Source organism: Phycodurus eques, chromosome 16 (assembly GCF_024500275.1).
Source record: "Phycodurus eques isolate BA_2022a chromosome 16, UOR_Pequ_1.1, whole genome shotgun sequence".
NCBI lineage: Eukaryota > Metazoa > Chordata > Actinopteri > Syngnathiformes > Syngnathidae > Phycodurus > Phycodurus eques.
The window spans coordinates 23,305,398-23,327,799 of record NC_084540.1 but is presented as its reverse complement, the minus strand read 5'-3'; the positions used below and the strand labels follow the sequence as shown (position 1 = coordinate 23,327,799).

General features: G+C 47.4%; 2 protein-coding genes across 4 annotated transcripts; both read left to right on the top strand.

Annotated features, from left to right (window-relative positions):
• Positions 1 to 420: 420 nt before the first annotated feature.
• Positions 421 to 4,995, top strand: foxj1a (forkhead box J1a). The gene is made up of 4 exons (XM_061700134.1): positions 421 to 496; positions 1,055 to 1,329; positions 1,417 to 1,675; positions 4,142 to 4,995. The coding sequence occupies exons 2-4, from the start codon at positions 1,100 to 1,102 to the stop codon at positions 4,904 to 4,906; spliced, it is 1,254 nt and encodes a 417-aa protein (XP_061556118.1). The 5' UTR covers positions 421 to 496; positions 1,055 to 1,099; the 3' UTR covers positions 4,907 to 4,995.
• An 8,324-nt stretch (positions 4,996 to 13,319) lies between these two features.
• On the top strand, positions 13,320 to 22,149 carry amdhd2 (amidohydrolase domain containing 2). 3 transcript variants are annotated; one of them, XM_061700131.1, is made up of 11 exons: positions 13,320 to 13,442; positions 14,030 to 14,121; positions 15,507 to 15,643; positions 15,716 to 15,855; positions 16,236 to 16,290; positions 16,367 to 16,671; positions 17,764 to 17,908; positions 19,205 to 19,312; positions 19,941 to 20,009; positions 20,090 to 20,191; positions 21,194 to 22,149. In XM_061700131.1, exons 2-11 carry the CDS (start codon positions 14,039 to 14,041, stop codon positions 21,283 to 21,285), a joined length of 1,236 nt encoding a protein of 411 aa, XP_061556115.1. In that variant the 5' UTR covers positions 13,320 to 13,442; positions 14,030 to 14,038; the 3' UTR covers positions 21,286 to 22,149. The 3 variants fall into 3 exon arrangements, with proteins under 3 accessions (XP_061556115.1, XP_061556117.1, XP_061556116.1); XM_061700133.1 differs by lacking the exons at positions 19,941 to 20,009; positions 20,090 to 20,191; XM_061700132.1 differs by lacking the exons at positions 13,320 to 13,442; positions 14,030 to 14,121; positions 15,507 to 15,643 and having other exon boundaries at positions 15,827 to 16,138.
• The last annotated feature ends 253 nt before the right edge of the window (positions 22,150 to 22,402 follow it).

The window sequence follows — 22,402 nt, the reverse complement described above, 5'->3', positions numbered from 1 at the left end:
GACAAACAAAAAGCTTCGACCGGTGCCTGTTCGATCGGCTGAATGACTGACGGAGGCCCCCCACAAAGAAACTGCTAAGTCATAAAAAAAGACACCTCATCCATACTTCCTCGTGGACGGATGGATGGACGGATGGATAGCTAGATAGATAGAGAGATAGAGAGAGAGAGAGAGAGAGAGAGAGAGGGAGGGAGGGAGGGAGGGATGGACGGACGGACGGACGGACTGGGACGGTAGCGTTGTGGAAGCATGCAGTTCGTTGGTCGCGTTAAAGTGTCTCCATGGCAACGGGTGGGCCAATGGGCGTGCGGCAGATTGTTTACAAGGGGGCGTGGGCGCGGTTGCCACGGTTACGTGTTCAGGTATTAAAGTGTCGCTGCGGGCTGCGCGTCGTCTTCGTTCACTTGCGTGGCTCTTTGGTCACACGCACGCACACGCACGTACGGGCAAGCGGGTGCGCGCGCATTTCACACGGAGGAGAGACGCTTCACTGCAGGTAAGATCACATTTATATTCTTATTTGTTTAGTTTGACCATTTTCTCATGTTTTATTGTTGCGATGACTCGACGTGAAAAAGTGCAAATGTCCGTCATGTTGCACTGATTAGCCCGTTTGTGACATATTGAAGAAGTTCAATATGTCAGCAGATTTGCAAATGTTCGAAAAGTTCTATTTGAAATGAAAACTTGTTCGTGGTGAGCGAGGCGTGCACGCGCGCAGGTGCGAAGAGAAACTGACTGTGTTCAAATGAGTCCTCACTCGCTCATTCACACATTCACTCACTCACAGTTCCTCCATCTCTCACTTCACTGGATTCAACAGACTCTTTACGTGGTCCCGCTCGCATTTTCTCACTTTAATGTGTCATTCTCTCACTGTCTCACTTCACGATGCTCAAATGACTATTCACTCACTCACTCACTCACTCACTCACTCACTCACCTATTTATTGAGTAACTCATATTCTCACCCACTCAGGCACACTTATTCACTCACTCCACGATGTTCACTTTTACTCACTCACTCACTGGAGCGTGTTGTGTGCGTATGCAGTCACGAGGTGAGGAAGGTGAAGAAGAGGAGGAGATCGTCACGGCGATGATGAGCATGGATCCGGGCCACCTGGGGGGTTCCGAGGAGTGCGAGGCTCTGGAGGAGGTTCTGGTGGTGGCGGCGGCCCAGGCGGAGGCCCAGGCGGAGGCCCACGCGGAGGCCCAGGCGGAGGCGGCGGCGGCGGCGGGGGGATCCTGGGGCGGCGGCGCCACTTTGGACGACAGCCTGACCAGCCTGCAGTGGCTGCAGGACTTCTCCATCCTGGGGGGCGGCGCCCCCCCGGGCCGGCCGCCCCACCGCCGCCACCTGCTGGGCTCGGAGGCGCCCGCCTCTCCGCTGGCGGCCGACCCGGCCTCGGCGGGCCCGCCGCTCGCGCCCGGCGTACCCACGGCGGCCGCCTACAGCCGCCTGCGGCCGCTGCCCGCCATCGTGGCGCGCGGGCACTGCCCCGACGAGGTGGACTACAAGACGGATGCGGGCGTCAAGCCGCCGTACTCGTACGCGCACCTCATCTGCATGGCCATGAAGCACAGCAAGACCAGCAAGATGACCCTGGCCGGCATCTACAAGTGGATCACAGACAACTTCTGCTACTTCAGACATGCAGAGCCCACCTGGCAGGTACACGCACGTGCGCACGCAAACACACAAAATCACATGTTGGCAGACACAGAGACGGCCAACACAAGATGGCAGATAAACACACACACAAGCACACATTGAAAAAGACACACACCCTCGTATGGACACAGATACAAATGCAAACACAGACACACACACACTTGAGTTAGCACAAGTGTGTAGGAGTGCCTTTGGGGGGTATGGGGGGGGGGGGGGGGCCCGGGGGGCAAGGCTCTTTTCAACCACAAGTTTAATTTTCTGCATGAATGATTGATGAAGCCTTTAGCTTGTTTTTGTAGCGCCACCATGGGGCAGATAATATTTAACAGAGGTCAGCAGCTCCATTTCGACTGGCGAGGCAAGTGGGTGGGTGCCGTGGGTGGCGTAAGTAGCATGTATGCTAATAGCACATACTTCATACTTCCTATTTAATTGAATGCACTACAAAGACAAGATATTTCATGTTCAAACTGATCAACTTGATTGTTTTTAGCAAATAATCATTCACTTAGAATTTGATGGCTGCAACAGGTTCCAAAAAAGCTGGGACAGGCTCACGTTGACCACTGTGTCGCATCACCTTTTCTTTGAACAACATTCACCAAACGTTTGGGAACTGAGGACACTCATTGTTGAAGCTTTGTCGGTGGAATTCTTTCCCATTCTCGCTCCATGTACAGCTTCAGCCGTTCAACAGTCCGGGGTCTCCGTTGTCGTATTTGACGCTTCATAATGCTCCACGCATTTTTAATGGGAGACAGGTCTGGACTGGAGGCAGGCCAGTCTAGTACCCGCACTCTATTACTACGAAGCCACGCTGTTGTAACACGTGCAGAATGGGGTTTGGCATTGTCTTGCTGAAATAAGCAGGCGCGTCCGTGAAAAAGACTTCGCTTGGATGGCAGCATATGTTTATCCAAAACCTGTATGTACCTTTCAGCATGAATGGTGCCTTCACAGATGTGTAAGTCACCCATGCCATTGGCACTAACACAGCCTCATACCATCACAGATGGTGGCGTTTCTGGGTGTTGTTGATAAATGGCTTTTGCGTTGCATAGTAGAGTTTCAAGTTGGACTTCCGGATGTGGCGCCGAACTGTATTTACTGACATTGGTTTTTTGAAGTGTTCCTGAACCCATGTGGTGATATCCTTTACACATTGATGTTGGTTTTTGACGCAGTGCCGCCCGAGGGATCGAAGGTCACGGGCATTCAATGTCGGTTTTGGGCCTCGCCGTTTACATGCGGCGATTTCTCCGGATTCTCTGAACCTTTTGATGGTATTATGGACCGTAGATGATGAAATCCCGAAATGTCTTGCAATTGTACCTTGAGGAACATTGTCCTTAAAGTGTTTCTCGAGCACTTGTTCACAAAGAGGTGAACCTCACCCCATCTTTGCTGGTGAAGGACTGAGCAATTCTTTTCTCCCCAATCGTGGCCCCCACCTGTTCCCAATGAGCCTGTTCACCTGTGGGATGTTCGTTCCAAACAGGTGTTTGATGAGCATTCCTCAACTTTCTCACTCTTTTTTGCCACCTGTGCCAGCTTTTTTGGAACGTGTTGCAGCTATAAAATTCGAGGTTAATGATGATCTGCTAAAAACAATCAAGTTGATCAGTTTGAACATGAAATATCTTGTCTTTGTAGTGTATTCAATTCAATATAGGTTGAACATGATTTGCAAATCATTGTATTCTGTTTTTATTTATGTTTAACACAACGTCGCAACTTCATTGGAATTGGGGTTGTAAATTTTTTTATGGTGGACTATATGGTTGACTCGAAAGGTGAAACGATTCATCGAATATTCGCTAATCACCATATCAGGATTTTCATGCAGTGGAATATCCAGTATAGTGGACGATGGCGGTGAAAGGATTAATTCCCTAATCACTTTATAGGGATTTTTATATCGTGGATTATATAGTTGACTCGAGAGCGGAAACAATTAATCAAGTACTCCTTCATCATGATATCGTGATTTTTATGTACTGGACTGAACAGCGTACCCCGTTCACTGCCACCGTGGGGGACCTACGTTCGAGACCCCGACCGGACCATCCGCCAACATCCCCCGGACTCACGGCTGCGGTGTCCTTGAGCGAGACACCGATACCCCGAAATACTCCCCGGGCGCTTCAGCTGCCCCCTGCTCCAGTGTGTTCCACTAACTTGTGTATGTGTTCACTGTGATGGGTCAAATGCAGAGAGCACATTTAGTGTGCATGCATGCATGCATGTTCATGACAATAAAAGGTGATTCTATTCTCTTTTATTCTATTTGTGCTCAGGCCAAACCCATTTCTAACATAAAATTATTGCTTTGGCGCCATCTGGTGGTATCTTTGTGCCAAGGAACTTTGTACAAGTGAGGGGAGGAGCTTCATGGAGTCAGTTGGTTAGCCTTGTTTGTAGTAGCGATGCTGAGCTAAGCTAAGTGTATGGCGTGTGTCGTTGCAGAACTCTATCCGCCACAACTTGTCCCTCAACAAGTGCTTCATCAAAGTTCCTCGTCAGAAGGATGAGCCGGGAAAGGGCGGGTTCTGGAAGATCGAGCCGCAGTACGCCGAGCGCCTCCTGAGCGGCGCCTACAAGAAGCGCCGCATGCCGCCCGTCAGGATCAATCCGGCGCTGCAGAGCCGGCTGGGGCTCGCCGCGCCGTCGCCCACCGCCGCCAGCCCCGCGGGCGCCCTGTGCGTGGACGCCCAGTCCCAGCGGCTCCTGCGGGAGTTCGAGGAGGCCACGGAGCAGAGCTGGGACACCCGCCTGGCCGAGGGCACCATGCTGGGGTCCTGGCCCGTGCCTCGAGGCGGCGCCAAGAGGAAGTCGGGCTGCAGGAGCGGCGGAGGCAAGACCCCCCGCCGCTCCAGCTCCCCCCTGCTCTCCTTGGACGAGCAGAAGGAGAGCGGCCCCCTCAAGGGCGACTTCGACTGGGACGCCCTGCTGGACTCGGCGCTCAGTGGCGAGCTCAGCCTGGATGCCGGCGACGCCCTAGGCCCTGACATCAAGGAAGAGGAGCTGATCGTGGCGGGCGGCGCCCCCGTGGGGGCCCCGGCTGACGCGCTGGCCGAGTCCCAAAAGTCCTTTCTGGGCTCCGCCTTCCTGGAAAGCCCCTGGCCGGAGGAAGAGGCGGAGTCGGAGCGCGGTGACTTCATGTGTGGCGCAGGCGTCAACCTGGAGCAACTGTTTGACCTTGCCGAGCCCCCCGCGGACCCCCTGCTCTGAGGTCGACGGACCCTACGCCCCAAGCTTTTGATACTCACGTGACTTCCTGTTTACATCGCATGATTGAAAGCCACCCAGATTTCGCATTTCTTCCGTCCATTTTCTATATTCACTTTTGTTCAGTTATGCTGGGATCAGACCGCAGGATCTGAGCCCCGTTATTGGCCGGATTTGCTATCGCGAACGATTTTTCAGGTTGGGCCCAACATATTTTGCCGGGAACGACGACATTTTTTCGAGTGTGACATTATCCACGACCGACGATTTGGCGCTATGATCGCTCCACCACGTCAAAATGAAAAGTCTAGCATGTTTGATTTTTTGGATATCTTCTGTGTCGTTTGCCATATGAACAACAAACCTCCGACATAGTGCCTTGACATCGACCATTAGGAATGCATCTTGTAACGGCGCATGGCCTCCCTTTCGTGCCGCATGAATCGACAGAACGCCGGCTTAATGTTTACGTACAAACGTTAGTGCTAGCACTAGCTAGCTACATAATGTTATGTTGTCTGTTGCTAGCTGAACTAAAAGTGCGTGAACATGATCTCATGCTCTCCTTGACGAACGGACAGCCCAACCGTCATTTCCGGACCACAACACACAAAGTGTTTTTTTCCCCCAATACAAAACATTGACGCAATTAAAACTAGTCTTGTTGTTGCCGCCATGGTAACGGTTGTATCTGGTAGCGGTGACACATTTTCTGGTCCTGCCTCCCCCGACCGACAGTGTTTGATTTGACAAGATTGTCCCGATTATCGTAAAAGACGGCAAACGGTGATATATGTCGTGCATTGTTACCAGTGTTCTGACGGAGACGCGACACGGTTTTATCACTGTAGTCTGACATTGTACCACCGCGAGAGACCACATTTGTCTTGTCGTCTCATCCAGGCATAAGTGAATCCATCCATCCATCCAAGCAACAATAAATAAATGGATTGTTGGACGGACGCGTAGATGAATGGATCCAAAAATGCATCCGTCCGTTCTTCCATCCAGTTCAGGGTCCGATCCCAGCTGAGGCTGGTTACACCCCGGACCGGTCGCCCGCCAATCGCAGGACACGTTTCTCATCTTCCATGAAGCTAACACGCTAACATGATTTTGAAATGTGGGAGAAAATCAAAGTCATCAAAATTCTTTCTGTTGATGCCACTCGCCACCGTTGTCGCGTGATCAAGTTGAACTTCAAAGGATGTAAAAAAACCACCAAATCTCATCATGATAACGCACAAAGATCCTGCTTTGGCCCCGCCTCCTCAGTCCTCAGGCTCTACTTCCTGTCCCAACATCACGTCGTCGTCGGTTAGCGTTTGCCAAATGATGCGTTTGTCAACTTTGTGGAGTTTTTCAAGACGACGTCAAAATGATGACGTTTGGTCACGTGACCTGCGAACACACATGACGAAGGTTTGCAGAAAGGGCAGGAAGTCACATGACTGTGACATGGTTATGACATCACATCATTTTTTTAAACAATAAAAATGTCTTTTACTGTTGCTCGTTGTCTTGGCCACACACGCGCGCGCGCACACACACACACACACACACACGCTGCATGTACAAAAGCCAATTCAAATGAAGTTGGGATGTTGTGTAAAACAAAAACACATTTGCAAACCCTATTCAACTGAGTATAGTTTGCATTCAATTGAATACACGACAAAGACAAGATATTTAATGTTCAAACTGATCAAGCTTGTTTTTCCAAATATGCTCTCATTTTGAATGTATTCAATTCAATATACAGTAGGTTGAAAGGGATTTGAAAGTATTCTGGTTTTTTATTAACGTTTTACACAACATTCCAACTTCATTGGAATTGCGGATTGTACACGCACAAGCACACACACACACACACGCGTACTGCAGCTCCTCTCCTGGTGTCTGTGGTCCTGATGGTGTGCCTTGGGGGGTCTTTGTCCTCGGTGTCTTTGTGCGTGCATGTTACAAGCGCCCATATATCACCAGCCCAGACCCCCCCGGAGCGGACCCCCCAGCCTGGTCACGTGATCCCTGATCGAGGCTGCGGTGTCATGTGACACGTGAAAGACACCCAACACGGCGCATCTCCACGGCTGCGTTCGCCATCAGTCACTCAATCCCTGCTCCGTTATCTCTAAATAGAGATTTGAATGGATGCATTATGTAAAGATTTGCAAATAGTGGACCGAGATAGCCCCTAAAAAGTCCACTAAAATCCCTTTGTGGTGATTAGGGAGTAAGGAATGAGGGAATGATTCCGAAAGCAGCGTTTGCGTTCAGAATAGGTCCTCATTCCCGACTCCCGAATGACGAGATCCAGATTATTATGAAGCCACTCCTCCTCCACTGTCAACTGTCCGTCAAATACCTCACGATGACCTGGAAAAATGGGTGCGACCTGGTCTAGCGTCATTGTTTTGCCTCCACATAATTACACGTATAAGCTGCGGAAACATCCACTTCATCCACCGGGGCGTTTCCACGCTGCAACAACGAGGCGGTCTAAAGCGGCCACGCCAGCATGAAGTCCAGGTCCTCGCTCTTCTACCTTTCTCTGAATGATATGCATTCACTCGCTGCCAACCACAAGGCGCTCTAAAGCTCTAAAGCGGTCACGCCAGCATGAAACCCCTGTCCACACACGTCAGAATAAAAAAAAAAAAAAGCCCACTCCTCACTCTTCTACCTTGCTCTGCATGACGTGCACGCACTCACCGCCAACGAGGCCCTCGAAAGTGGCCACGCCAGCGTGATGCCCCTGTCCGCACACCAGTTGGCAAGTCAGTCTGTTACGTCGGACAACCTTTCTCTGCATGGCGTGCAGAGCCGGAATAGGCAGTGTATGGGGGATTTGTATACATTATTGTGGACCCAGATAGTTCCTTAAAAACGGCACCAGAAATCCCTTTGTAGTGATGGGCGAGCGATTCCAAACACACGCCATGAGCCGCCTCACGGCCTCCGCGGTAACCTGAGGCGCGTAAGACGAGCTCGCGACTGAAACGCTAACCCTCAACACGCCAACATGGCCGCCCGTCACGCTCCTAATGTTTGTCATCGCGACGACGTCAACGTGGGTTGCGTGAGCGCGGCGCCGACCGATGAGAGGCGAGCACGCTGTTGATTGAAGCCTGACGCCGTCATAACAGACGAGTAATGTGGCGAATAATCGGATTACCGGACGGAGGCGGCACACGAGCAGACGGCAACAAGAGGACGGGTCGTCCGGGAAGCCCGTCGCCAGGGCGACGGCTGCTAGAACTCTCACTGAGGGGCGGGTCCTCAGATTTACGACGAGACTGCGCTGTGAAAGTTTGCAAACTGAAGTATGAGGGGCCGTTAGGGACATTATTCAGGATTAGCTCTCACACTTACTATTCAAATGCTTCCACACACACACAAACTACTGAAAGGCTCTCATAAGGACTACTCAGAAACTCTCATACGTACGAGTCTTGCTCTCATTAATACTAGTCAAATGCTCTCATTGACACTACTCAAATGCGTACCCGCGAGCACGTCAATCACATGCTCGCACACATCACGTCATACCCTACAGCACTTACACATTAAAAGCAACCATTTTAAATCAATGAGGAAAAAGCTTTATTGTAACGCAATAAGCAACAAGTATACGACATATATACATTAAAAAAAAAATCTATGTATGTAAAATGCTATGTAACGCTACTACTTTAAGTTAGGCTTACTATTGTACTTTATGGCTGTTGGTCAATGCCATATTTTATTTTGAAACCACTTACTTTTCAACTCATATAAATACACTCTCACCTCAAATGTTTGCACACATTCACGTCAAACACACTCGCATGAACATGGCAGATCTATTCATAAAACAAAATACACTCAAATCCTTTCACATTTCCATCTCAAATGCTCGCATACATACTAGTGGGAGATTTATTTTAAGAGCGATAGATAGATAGATAGATAGATAGATAGATAGATAGATAGATAGATAGATAGATAGATAGATAGATAGGATAAGCAGTATATAAGTTGGATGGATACATTCTGCCGATATTTATAATGGGTTAAATAGAATATATAGCACAGGTGTACGTAACTGGAACAGTGTTTCTCAAAGTGTAGTATCAGTACCGCTAGTGGTACCGAAAGTCAATTAAATGTTCACTGCATAATGTTAGAGTGACTTCATGTTTTTAATCAAGTACAGCACATTTGTAAATAACAGTACAGTTGTATTAACATTTTGATATAAGACAGTAACATTTAATCATTTAGTACAGGTTTTTTTTTTTTCAAACGTAGCTACAATATTTTATATGACCTTATGTTTTCATTTATCATTATTTCAGTACAGTTTATTTTATGTTCTCATATTCATGCGCAGTGTTAATGTTCAAACCGTTCATAATGTTGCAGTGGCTTCTTACACTAACACTACTACTAATACTAAAACTACGACTGTATTTTAATATTTGTCATGATAGTGCTACTTGAACAGTTAAGTTTTATTTTAGGTTGTAATTTAACAGGAAGTACTACCTGTCTACTTCCTTTACAAACTAGAAGACCCCCTAAAACCTAAAAACATTCAATAGGGCGCATCAACTCGTTATTGAAGTCACTATGGCGGCTCAACATCCCACAAGTAACTTAACCGAAGCATCAGCATTGAGTAGTGCTGATGAGAGCAAGACGCGTGGTATGAGAGCATTTGAGTCGTGTAAGTGAGAGCAAGACTCGTACGTATGAGAGTGTCTGAGTAGTCCTTCTGAGAGCCTTTCAGTAGTTTATGTGTGTGTGAAAGCATTTGAATCGTAAGCGTGTGAGCTAATCCTGAATAATGTCCCTAACGGCCCCTCATACTGAAGCCTAAGTAGCACACACACACACACACGCAGTTCGTTGTGGTGATGATGTCATATGTTGCCATGAAAGATGCGGCAGGTGTCGAGGTGACCACAAACATTTGTGGGTCATTGTATGCAGTGTGCGTGTGTGTTTTTATCCACTGTGTGTGTGGGTCATTGTATGCGGCGTGTGCATATGCCTGTGTATCCACTGTGTGTGTGTGAGTGTGTATCTGTGTGGTTTTTTTGAAGGCATGCAAAGTAATGGGTCACCAGTCTGATTTTGTCAGATGTTGTCTTCGCCATCTTGTGTCCGCCATCTTGTGTCCACCATCTTGTGTGGGCTATTGTTAGTTGGTAAACTCGTTCATGTCCAAAGACACACGCACCGCACTCCAGGTTGTGTGTGTGCGCGTGTGTTGTTATCAGGCGGCGTCAGGGCACCTCAGCTGGCAGCCGGCTGATTTGTGATGTCACATGGTGGCCATTTTTTATGCTGAGCGAAGCGCTGAAGCGAGCAGGAAGCGGACGAGGACGAGGTTTCCTCCAGGCTGCCTGCCTGCCTCGGTGACTTTTGAATATGTAACCGAATAACTTCTGTGGCCTGCTACAATGATTGACTGTGGAGGGGGCGGGGCTTCACTTAAGACTCCTATTAGCATGTTAGCGTGTAAGCAGGGAACATTAACATTAGCAGCTGAGTGAACGGGGAGAGCAACTCAAACACACACACAGTGGACAAATATAAATATACGTGTCTGTTTGTGTTTGTGTGAATGTGTTTGTTTAGTTGCGCATGTGTTTGTATGTATCTGTTTTTCGTGAGTGCCCAAGTGTATGTTTGTGTATATGCGTGTTTGTGTTTGTGTGTGTGTATGTTTTTTCTGTGCGTCTGTGTTGCGCGCATGTACATACGTGGTCCTGTATGTGTTTGTGTGTTTCGTGAATTTATTTGTGTGTGTTTAAGCTCAATGTCCCCATGCTCCATTGAGCTACAACCTTTGACCTCTGACTCACTCAGGACGTCTGCAAACAAGGTCACAGAGGTCGTGAACGCGGCCATGTTTTTGTGATTTTTCCTGGAAGTTCCATCACAGGCCGCCAGCTATACATTCTACTGTATACGTTTCCACATTGTGTACATTTTACACTTTCTATAGCTTGCAGACACTACATACCTTGTATTCATTGTATTTCCTGTGCTATACATCCCATACGTGCTGTATATGTAGCCTATGCATTCTATATGGGCTACATATTGTATATGTTCCACAACATATGCGAAATACATTCTAAATGTGCTTTATTTACATTCACGTGTTATGGTCCATTTGTTCACTCCATTTTTTATACGCTATACATGCCACACATTCTATATGTGATATACTGTACGTTCTAAAAGATGCTATACATGTTAAATGTATTCCATATATCCGATAGATTTGACACGTATATGTGCTATAGGTGCTATACCATAACTTTTGTGTGGTCTGTTTTATATATATATATATATGTGTGTGTGTGCGTGTGCTTTACATTGTATATGCGCTACGCATTCTAATTGTGCAATATTTGTTATTTTTGCAACACGGTCTATACATTGTATATTCTTTGCAGTCTACACTATATGTGCTATACATTCTATCTGTGCTATAAATACTCTGTTCTGTAAGTCTTATATGCGCTACCATTGTATCAGTTTTATAGGTGGGTTCTATATGTGCTGTACATTCTACAGGTCTTATATGTTCTATATATGCTATACATTATGCCGTATGTGCTATATTGTGTTCCCATTTTATGTTGGATGTTCTGAATGCTGTGTCTATTGTATATGTGCCGTATATGCTACATGTGCTCTATGTTCTGTTTATGCTATATATGCTAACTATACAACAGCCACAAATGCAGTGCAGATGACTTCCAAGTTGTCACGTGACCGACGTCGCCATGTGTCGGTGCGGCTGACTGACACGTCGTCCGAGCTGCATTTCGTGACCTCTCCGGGCGCCCTGCCAGGCCTCGCCGTGCGTTTTGCATGTCAACAAGCCACATAAAAAAAAAAAAAGCCCCCCGTTCACTGGGCAGCAGATTAAGGGATCGGGACCCCGAGGGGCCGCCGGAGAGCCGGGCGGGCCGAACTTAAGCGGCCGTGACAAAGGGGACGCGTCTGACGTCACGGCCGACAAAAGATTGAATGAAAAGACGTAAAATATTGCGGCGGTCTTACGTGTGTTTGACTCCCATTTACACTCGCAGGGAACCCCCGCCCTCGTTGCAACCCGCCCTCCGCCCTCGCGCCCCCGCATGGGTGGCCACCAGAGGTCCGCGGCTTCTTGTGGTCTCCGTGGCGATGGGAAGCACTAGCGAAGGTATCCGTCTTACTGGAAACCAACTTTATTGTTGACTTTCAGGAACGGCCGACGGGGGGTGTCTGTGTGTCTTTTGGGGGGTGAGGCGGGGAGGTGGGGAGGGCTGAGGGAGGGGGGGCACATCCTCATCTGTCCTGCTACGTCCATGCTAAAGAAGCTAATGCTAACACAGTAGGGAAGGTACCTGAAAGAGAAACCCGGGTGAATCCCGTATTCCATATCCTTAAGGTCCATGTACTAGTACGCTCATTGTCCTCACTCGTAAGACAAGTAAGAGCACTAGAATTACTGTCTTACTAGTAATGCTTTTTCCACTACTAGTGCAACTTATGGCCTACTAATACGACCTTCAGCTTCTATATTGAAGCCGTTGAAGCATTTATTCCATATCCTTGATGTTCAACTTAAGGTCCACGTACTCATATGCTCTTTGTCCTCGCTAGTAAGATAATTCAGTGCACTAGTAGCGCGACCGTGTCTTACTCATGTCCCCCCTCCCCACCTTTCAGTGCCACTTTTGGCCTACAAGTGTACAATTAAACCATACTAGTAAACTACTGCGATGCACTAGGAACACTACTGGTAGGCTTGTGTCACACACTAGTAGCCTCCGTATCAACGATATGGAATAAATGCTCGAAAGGTCTTCCATGAATGCTCACCGCATCACACTGACTGTTTCGTTTTTTTAACTTCAGTGAGGTTAAAGAGGTTGTCGGATGTATTATTTATATCGTATGGATGAAAACCTAACTAAAATAAAAGGAATTTAAACGATAGAGGTTTGCATCATAATACAAAAAAACTCTTCACAACTATTATACGATTGCTAAAAATAAACATTATTACTTCTGGAATCGACGATTGAAGTATAAAAGGTGTAAATGCTGATGAAATTCACAGAAGCTCCTGGAACGTTCTCGTCTCGACAAGTTGGAACGTTCAAACGTTTGCGTTCTGGCGCCCCCTGGTGCCAAGGTTTGGGCGTAGACCTCCGGCGGCGCTAGGACCCCGCCGAGACACGAGTTTACCTTCCATTAAGCGAAAAAAAAGAACCCACGAAAATAAATCTTCAATCTATTTTATTTTTTACTGCACAGCGTTATAATATAATTATTTGTACATATTCAGTTATAATACCACAACATTACAATAATAGTTTTTTTGACAGCCGACCTGGTCACGTGACTGCATGCGTTTCCTACTCACGTGACTGTCTGCTCGTTCGCCGAGGAGCAAAAACGAGCCTGAGAAAAAAGTGCTTTTTAAGAAATGTTTTAAATTTATTTCGACATCTTGCGGTGGACTGCAGACGCTAAAGAAGTCAGTCGGGTAAGGCGTCAAGTCCAAAGTCCGTTGTAAGAAAAAAAAACAAATTTTTTTTAGGAAGGCAGCCGAGCGTTGCTGCTTTTATTTATCGCTCACCAACTTGGACTCAAGTTGACTTTTGCGTACAAAAAGTGTTTTAGTTTTGTATTTGCACCCGCCGAACTAACAGCATTTAGTCCTGTCATCGTCTTCTTCAGACAACCAACTCAAAAATGTCGACTTTTTTTTATATATGTATTTCAATTGTTTTAATGTGACGTGTTTGGCCTGCGTGTAGGATGCACGAACGAAGAAGAAGAAGAGGAGCAGCAGAGGGCAAAGTGTCTCTGTGATAAGATAATCACTTTTGTTTGTCCTCACACTCAGGACTCAAACACTCTTTCATGAAGAGTCGTCATCACAATCGTGATTAAAAAACGATGAAAACAGGCGTCCTTTAGGTGCAAAAACTAACTCCGTTCTTTAAGAATTTCTGGAAAAAGTCCAAAGTTTATTGAATGTTGTCCAGAGATGAGAAAGGGGAGGAGAAGATGATCTGCTCGGATGGGTTTTCAATTTGTGTCTCTTTTCTTCTTCTTCCCGCCCTCCAGGCTTCCAGAATGCCGTCCAACAAATCCGTGTCGGAGGCGCCCATCACTCAGCTGCTCAACTGCAGGATCCTCAGGGACCATCGGCTGCAGAGGTCACGTGCACACTCAAAAAGTCAATTCAAAGGTTTCCGTCCAAGTTTGTCGGTGCCGTCTGAGTTTGGCCACAAAAAAAGTCAACCATGTCAAAGTATGGAGGTAGTTGGCGTAATCTCAGGTTTGGATTTTTAGCATCAAACTTCGAACACAGATTTTTTTTACCATAGAAAATTCAGTGTCAAAAACAAATTCAGCGTTTCATTTTCAAAGGGCACAAAAATACCACCAGAGGTCAACATCCAACGAAGTGGGGAGAACGATGGAAGCGCATCATGAGGCTTGAATTTCTAACACAGATTTCCCCCCCTTGCAAATTTCTAATGCAGAAATCTGATTGTTTTACCATAAAAGAATCGGTCCAAAATTCATTGTAAACAAATTCAACGTCTTAAATGAAAACTCAGATGGCACAGAAATGCTACAACATCTGAGTAACCAGGGCGACGTACGGAAGTAGATTTGTCAATCTGTTTTGAACTTCTAATGCAATTATAATTTTTTATTTAGTGAGTTAGAATTTGAACTCAAAATATGGCTGACATGCGTTCATATTTGTGGCCTTTGTGTGAAATTTCATGAAGAACCTAAACTACATCCTGAACGTTTATAGGTGAACCTTTTGAATGTCCAACTGTTCCGTGTTTCATTAGCTTTTGCACAACTTGCTGTTTGCTAACCGGGATTCACAAGCGCTGATTATTTTACGATCTAAAAATCCCTTTGTCGGGATTGGTAGTCAGAATTGATGAAGGATTACAAACGCAGTCGGCGTTTTCGAAATCCTTCATCATTTCTGACTCCCGAATCACCACAAAGGGATTTTGGGATAGTGGACCTTGATAGTTCCCCGAAGTGATAGATTTACTGATAGATTTTTTGCAGATTCATTTTTTTAAATTATTTGTTTTATTTTGTTTACATGTAATTATTTTTTGTCTTATGTTGTAATGTGTTAATGTGAAATCAGATTTGTTTTGTGTGCTGATTTGAATGAAAACAAGTTTTTAATCCTTGACTGAACCCCCAAATTTCCCAGTTGATATATATACTTTAGTGCCTTGACTGACAAGTTTTTCCCTGACACGAGCCATCGCTTGTTCAATTGTTTTGGTCTTGAGATATTAATTAGCATCATTTGAGATAGACTTCAGACCCCCACCACTAGATGGCGCCAGGCCAGCACAATTCACAACATCCGCCCACCATCAAGTCACATTGTTTTCCTTGCAGTGGAAGAACAATGTCAGTTGGTGGCGCTAGTGGGCAAAACGTAGTCGGACGAGTGCTTTCGAGAGTTCCCAAAAGGTCAACTGAAGTTGACCTGGAAAGGTTCTCGAGCATTTTAGGCTCAAGCCAAATATCATCAACATGTTGCGCGCAGGGAGGACCTGTGGGTGCGCGAGGGGAAGATTCTGGATCCCGAGAAGCTCTTCTTCGACGAGCAGGCGTACGCCGACGAGCGGGTGGACTGCGGCGGCGCCATCGTGGCGCCGGGCTTCATCGACGTGCAGCTCAACGGTGGCGTCCGCCGCCCGACCGCTCTCTGTGTTGGCGCTCTTGCGTGACTGACGGCGTGTGCGCCCCCCGCAGGCGGCTACGGCGTGGACTTCTCGCAGGCCTCCGACCACGTCGGGGCCGGTGTCTCTTTGGTGGCGCGGAAGCTTCTGGAACACGGCGTCACGTCCTTCTGCCCCACGTTGGTCACGTCGCCGACGCACGTCTACCGCAAGGTCGCAACCGTGGCGCCGCCCGTCACGATGATTTTTTTCAATCGGGATTATTTCCCCCATTATGACGGCGCCGCCCATCACAAGCAAAATGACCGTCGGGACGGCCGTCAAGGTGGTGTCGGTCACCGTGTCGGCGCTGCCCGCCGCAACGTCGTCGCCCTTCACGATGGCCGGCACGAGGGTGCCACTTATCACGGTGGCGCTGCCCATTAAGATGGCGCCACCCTTCACGACGGGCCCGTCCATCACAGTGTTGCCACCCATCGCGATGGCCATCTCAACGGTGCATTTTGTCATGACGGCGCCGCCGGTCCCGATGGCTCAGCGCATGAGATGACGCCACCTATGGCAATGACCCCTGACCCCTGTGTCTCTTTCAGGTTCTACCCCAGGTCAAAGTCCAGGACGGCGGTCCTCACGGCGCGGGCGTCCTCGGTCAGCTCACTTTAGATTTTGGCGGCGCCAGGAAAAGTGGCGCGGGTTCCAAATGTGTGGCGTTTGTCTCCCGCAGGGCTCCACCTGGAGGGTCCCTTCATCAGCGCCAAGAAGAAGGGCGCCCACCCCGAGCGCTTCCTCCGCACCTTCTCGGGCGGCGGCGCGGCGGCGGACCTGATCGACGTATACGGCGGCCTGGACAACGTCGCCGTGGTGACGCTGGCGCCCGAGCTGGAGGGCAGCCAATCGGCGGTGGACGAGCTGCGCCGGAGGGGCGTGACCGTGTCGCTCGGGCATTCGGTGGCCGACTTGTCGCAAGCGGAGGACGCGGTCCGCCACGGCGCCTCCTTCATCACGCACCTCTTCAACGCCATGCTGCCCGTACGTGCCCGCATCAGCGCAACGGCATTTTCATATCGGGGACCTCCTAGATAGCGCCGGAAATATAGCGATTGGGCGGTCGGCGCCGATGAGCGATTGCGAACGCGTTCGCAATCGCCCATCGGCGCCGACCGCCCAATCGCGGTAATATACGTGGATTTCTATAGACGGTGTTGCCTTGAGATACAAAAACTTCAAAGTCATATGTATCTCACAACATCTCTCACCGTTGGCATGAACAGAAAGGAAATGAATTCCTTCCAGCCTCCCCAAAATAAGAAGTTCAAAAGAAATCATGACCGAAAGCAACGGGACTGCTCTTGTTCGATGAAGACGTTTCACCTTTAACTTTAAAAACATACAGTCATGACATCATGAAATAGAATGAAAACAAATTCAAACAAGTTTCCTTCAATTTCATAGCCATTGTGCTGCTCCCTTTGACCAGCTGGGGGCAGCAAAGTACAGACAAACTGGACGTGGAGACGATCAAAACTATATTAATATTAGTCATTTTTCACAGAGGATAAAGAATATATCGTTACCCTGATAGCATAATTGCCAGTGGTTTTTAACGTAATTAATGTCACAATATCAATCCAAAATGTTTTCTGTTTGTGTGCGTTGTCAGTCATCTAGGTCAGCTTGAATCGAGGCAACTTGCTTCTTCTTGTTTTGTTCAATTTGTTGTTGTTTTTTTTTTTTTTTTTACATTTTCCTGAAAATATTCAAAGACGACCAAGGCTATTAGGCTAATGATACGCCTTTGAGTATTGTGATATTGTCTGTCTGCATTACGTCGCTCAAATAGCCGTTGCGTAGCGAGTTATAAGACCGCAACGTTGATGCTGTTCGTTAGCCTTTCTTTGGCGTTTCCCATGACGTATTAGCATTAAGCTAGCGGAAGCGATGATGATGATGTAAATAACGTGTAATTATTTTTGCTTTCTTAGTTTTCAAGTCAAATTCGGATGGGCGTGTCATTAAAACAGTTTTATATGTGATTGTATTCTTTGTATAGTCAACAGGAAACATGAGCGTTAATAGTGAATATTAATATTCACTAACCCGCTGTGGTGCGTTGCGGTCCAGTTCCACCATCGCGACCCGGGCATCGTAGGCCTGCTGACCAGCGATCAGATCCCCCCGGGCAGGATGGTTTTCTACGGGATGATCGCAGACGGGATCCACACCAACCCGGCCGCTCTGCGCATCGCCCACCGCGCCCACCCGGCAGGTGAGCCCCATTATCCCCGCCCGACAATGACCTCAGTTTTAGGATGCCCTCGTTTTCGTACAATTCCGTTTATGAAAAAAATGTTCGTCTCAACTCTGTCCCGTTTTTTTCGTACATCCGCTCGCAAAAAATAGATTTTCCGGAATGGATACGCATTCATCTGAAACATTTCCTTCGTGGTGAAAAACGCTTCAACGGCGTATTCCGCAATGCGAGCTTTTGTTTCCGACGCAAGGCAGTAACAAGCCTGCCGGTCTGCTCGGCAACATCAACGTAACACAAGATGTGCAAAGTCCCACTTTCAAAATAGAAGCATGGCGTATAATAACACGCGTTGACACATTTAACATCATACTCAATAAACAAGCTCAAAATAGTTTGAGTGTAACTGCTAAATGGCCAAACAAAGTGGAGCGAAGCTGTGTTACTACACTGCAGTGCTTGCTTTGATTTTGAAGGCCTGACTTTTGACAGGATGCGATTGGATTTCGAGCATTCGGGCGAGCTGGAAACGAACACGTGCAAAATCACACGTTAAAATCCTGGAAATCTCAACAGAACCATTTGAAGCCTTGTGCAGATACTTTTCAATTCGATAAAAAGTAGGTTAAAGGTTAAGCCACGCTTTGGAAATGTGTTGTTTGGAATTTGGAAATGTTTCATTTTGTGTTGCTTTCGTCCCGTAAAATGAATTCTTCTATGTTTAGTTTGGGGCGGCACGGCGGCCTCACAGTTCTGAGGTTGCGGGTTCAAATCCCGGCCCCGCCTGTGTGGAGTTCGCACGTCCCCCCCCCGTGCCCGCGGGGCTTTTCGCTTTCCTCCCGCATCCCGAAAACATGCGTGCTGGGTTCATTGAAGACTCTAAATTGCCCGTAGGTGCGAACGGTCGTTGGCGCCCCGCCGTCGGCTGCCGACCGATTCAGGGTGCGCCCCGCCTCTCGCCCGAAGATAGCTGGGATAGGCTCCGGCGCGCCCGCGACCCGCGCTACAGAACACGGACGGACGGACGGATGGATGGATGTTTAGTTTGTTGTTGCTGTAATCAAGCGAGTATGCAGTAAGTAACCAAAAGTGACAGAGCAGCTGATATTCGTGGAGTTTACGTTTGCGCTCAACACCAATGGGAATTTGATTCCCTTTCCAGCTCCTTTCCCATGTTGATTCCGAAGTTAGGATAGATTTGTACAACATTATTTTCTATCGTTCTCTGGACTTTCACCAAAGGCGGCAAACAAATGAACGACTGAATAAGTAAGTTTAGCGGCTAGTAACGCACTGTGGCTTGCGCGCTCGCAGGTTTGGTGCTGGTGACGGACGCCGTCGCGGCCACGGGGCTCCCGCCGGGCCGACGCACGCTGGGCCAGCAGGACGTCGAGATCTGCGGCCCGCACGTCTACGTGGCAGGTGAGCGTTCGGCTCATTTTCGTTCATATCTCTCTCTCTCTTTGTATTATTTTTTCCAAATGCAACATCCAAATATTTTACCATTTGAAACCATTTTATATTTGACAAGATATTGTGCTACTTTTCAAATTAAGAAAGAAAAAGTTGAATGTTTCAAGATATTGCGAGACTTTTTATTTGCGAAAACAAAAATAGTTTTCTTCTTCGACAAAAAAGAATACAAGATATTAGGATAAGGTTTAATACCAAAAAAATACATTTGAAATGTTAGAATGTTTACTGTATTTTTTCTCAATGTAACAAATGTCATGAAAATTCATCACAATCGTTTCGTTTCAAATGGTAAATTAATTTGAACATCACTCTATATCTGGCAATTTGGTTCAATTAAAAACCAAAAACCCCATGAATACAAATATGTCATTTTTTTCTGTGTGGAGTTTGCCAGAGTAGCTGGGAAAAAGTCATTTTGTGTGCGTTCGCGTGGCTTTCCTCCGGGTACTCCGGCTTCCTCCCGCGTTCCCAAAACGGGTTGCGTTGATTTCAGCGTTCAGAAAAGTTGGACTTTTCTTTTCTGCACGTTGGACTCTCCGGGCTCTCACGCTGCCCGATTGCTTTTGTGCGGAAGGCACGCAGACGCTGAGCGGCAGCATCGCCACCATGGACGCGTGCGTGAGGCACTTCAAGGGCGCCACAGGTCAGCAACCGCCAAGGAAGGAAGGAAGGAAGGAAGGAAGGAAGGAAGGAATTTGACAAAGTTTCCTTGCGTCTGTACAGGCTGCAGTGTGGAGGAAGCCCTGGAAGCGGCGTCGCTGCATCCCGCTCAACTTTTGGGAATCACCGAGCGCAAAGGAACGCTCGACTTCGGATCGCACGCAGGTCGCTTTGTGACCGATTGATTCTACTTTTTATTTCCGACATGTCGTACGCAAAAAAGAAAAATGGACAAAACAAATACCGTGCAGTGCCCGTCCAAAAACAAGTAGCGAGACATAAAAATCTTCACCGTGGCCGTAAATAAAGGATCCATCAAGAAGTGTAACCTGAAAAACATCAGACTTGTACATCATTGATGCATAATCAATAGAGCCAAACGTTATCTATACATAATCCATCGAGAGAGAAATATGTACATCAATTACTCGACCACCGGATAGCTCGATAGGCAGACCTATAGAATGATCTATCGATCATTCCGTGCAGAGAAAAAGTCTACACACCCCTGTTCAAATGCCAGGATTGTTTAACACGGTATATAAAACAACCAAAAATTCAAACCATTTTCCAACGTTAATTTGACCTATAACTTATACAACTCAGTTTGGAAAACATTTTTTCATCTTTTTGAGATGGAAAGTGAAAATAAGTGAGACAATGTGGCTGCAAAAGTGCGCGCAACCTCCTAACGAACTGAGACGTGGCCACGTTCACGATGAACCCATCACGTTTAAAATCATGTTACTACCACAGCTGAAGTTGATTTAGGCATTTTAAATGGCAGCAGGTGTGTCAAATGAGCATTCAAATGTGATTGGTTAATCCCAAACAGCCACATCCTCAGATATAAGAGGGTGTGCGCACTTGTGCAACCACATCATCTCACTTGTTTATTTTGACTAACCCTCTCGAAAGTATTTTTTGCACTCACATTAATAGTGGAAAAAGTTTTGAAAAGAATATTTTTAGATCATAAAAAGCATTTCAACACGGGTGCGTAGACTTTTGATATCCACGTATGTCAACGAATAGATTAATAGTAGTGGGTAGATCAATATTGATCATTGGATAAAGATCTGTAGATTGCTTAATAGATGGATATTGATCAGCAAGAGATATTTCAGCAATTTCAGAATTTTTGAATCTTTTTTTTAATTTTCTCAGATTTTGTGTTGCTGGATGACGAGCTCAACGTGGAGGCCACGTTCATTTCCGGACAGGAAGTGTGGAGGAAAACCGCCGAAGAACAACAATGACTGACTGACTTAAAAAGCAAAACAACTTATATCTATATCTATATATATATATTATTTTTTTTTCAATGTCCCATCATCCTTTGCGGGTTTGACTGGCAGCTGTCAATCACATCCTCACATCATTTCCTGTCGTACCTTTCGAAATAAAAGTTGTCCTCTGGAGGCTCGTCGTGTGAGCGGGAAGTGGCCCTCCCTCACGCCGTCTCGCGAGGACGCGGCGAGCGCGAACCAACGGACCTGGAGCGGCCACAGAAGCCCCGCCCCCACCGCGCACGGCCACGGGGCCTCCGGGACCGCCCGGTGAACGGGGATGGACGCGTACCTGCGAGGTGAGCCGGGGGGCGCCGTTGTCACAGGCTGCGTTGAAAATCGCTCCCCAGCGACCGTATCGCGAGGCGGCCATTTTGTAGCGCTGTCGGAATGCCGATTACCCCGAAGGTTCTCAACCTGCGCATTTTTGATCGACCCCGTGAACCCGATTTGATAGAAACCGCATTTTGAATTGCGTCACGGCTTTCGCGGCGAGCACGGACGGACGTTTCCGTCGTCTGACCGGCGGCGGGCACGTGACTTCGAACTCGGACAATTCTAGCGTGAAGAAGTCCGCGGTGTCGCCGATGGGTGCCCGGCGCTACCTTTAAGCCGCGTAAGAAAACGATTCGTTGCTGTAAATCCAAACATCCCATTTTCAGCGGGGTTCTCGTTTTCTTTTCGGGTGACGCAGTCTGCTTCATCCGCTCCCTTTGTTGTCACATGGGAACGTCGTCGTCTTCTCTTTGGAATGTTCGCTTCATTTCAAATGCTAATGACTTTGCCCACAACACTTTGCTGCTGATGTTTCACAATAAAAGCAATTTTAAGAAATGAATGCTTTCATCATTTCAAAACAATGCAGTTCTCAATGAAGTGCACGTGTGAAACAGATGGAATTGAATTAGAGGGGAAAACAAGTCCTGTTAGCGTCTGCCGTTTAGGTAGCTAAAAGCCACCGTCGCATTCGAGTCGATCCAATTTCTATCCACGTCATAGGATCTTTAGATATTAGATATGAGATATTTTACTTTCACTGACCCCTGACCCTGAATTACATCAGAGGCCACCGAGGGTCCACGGACCC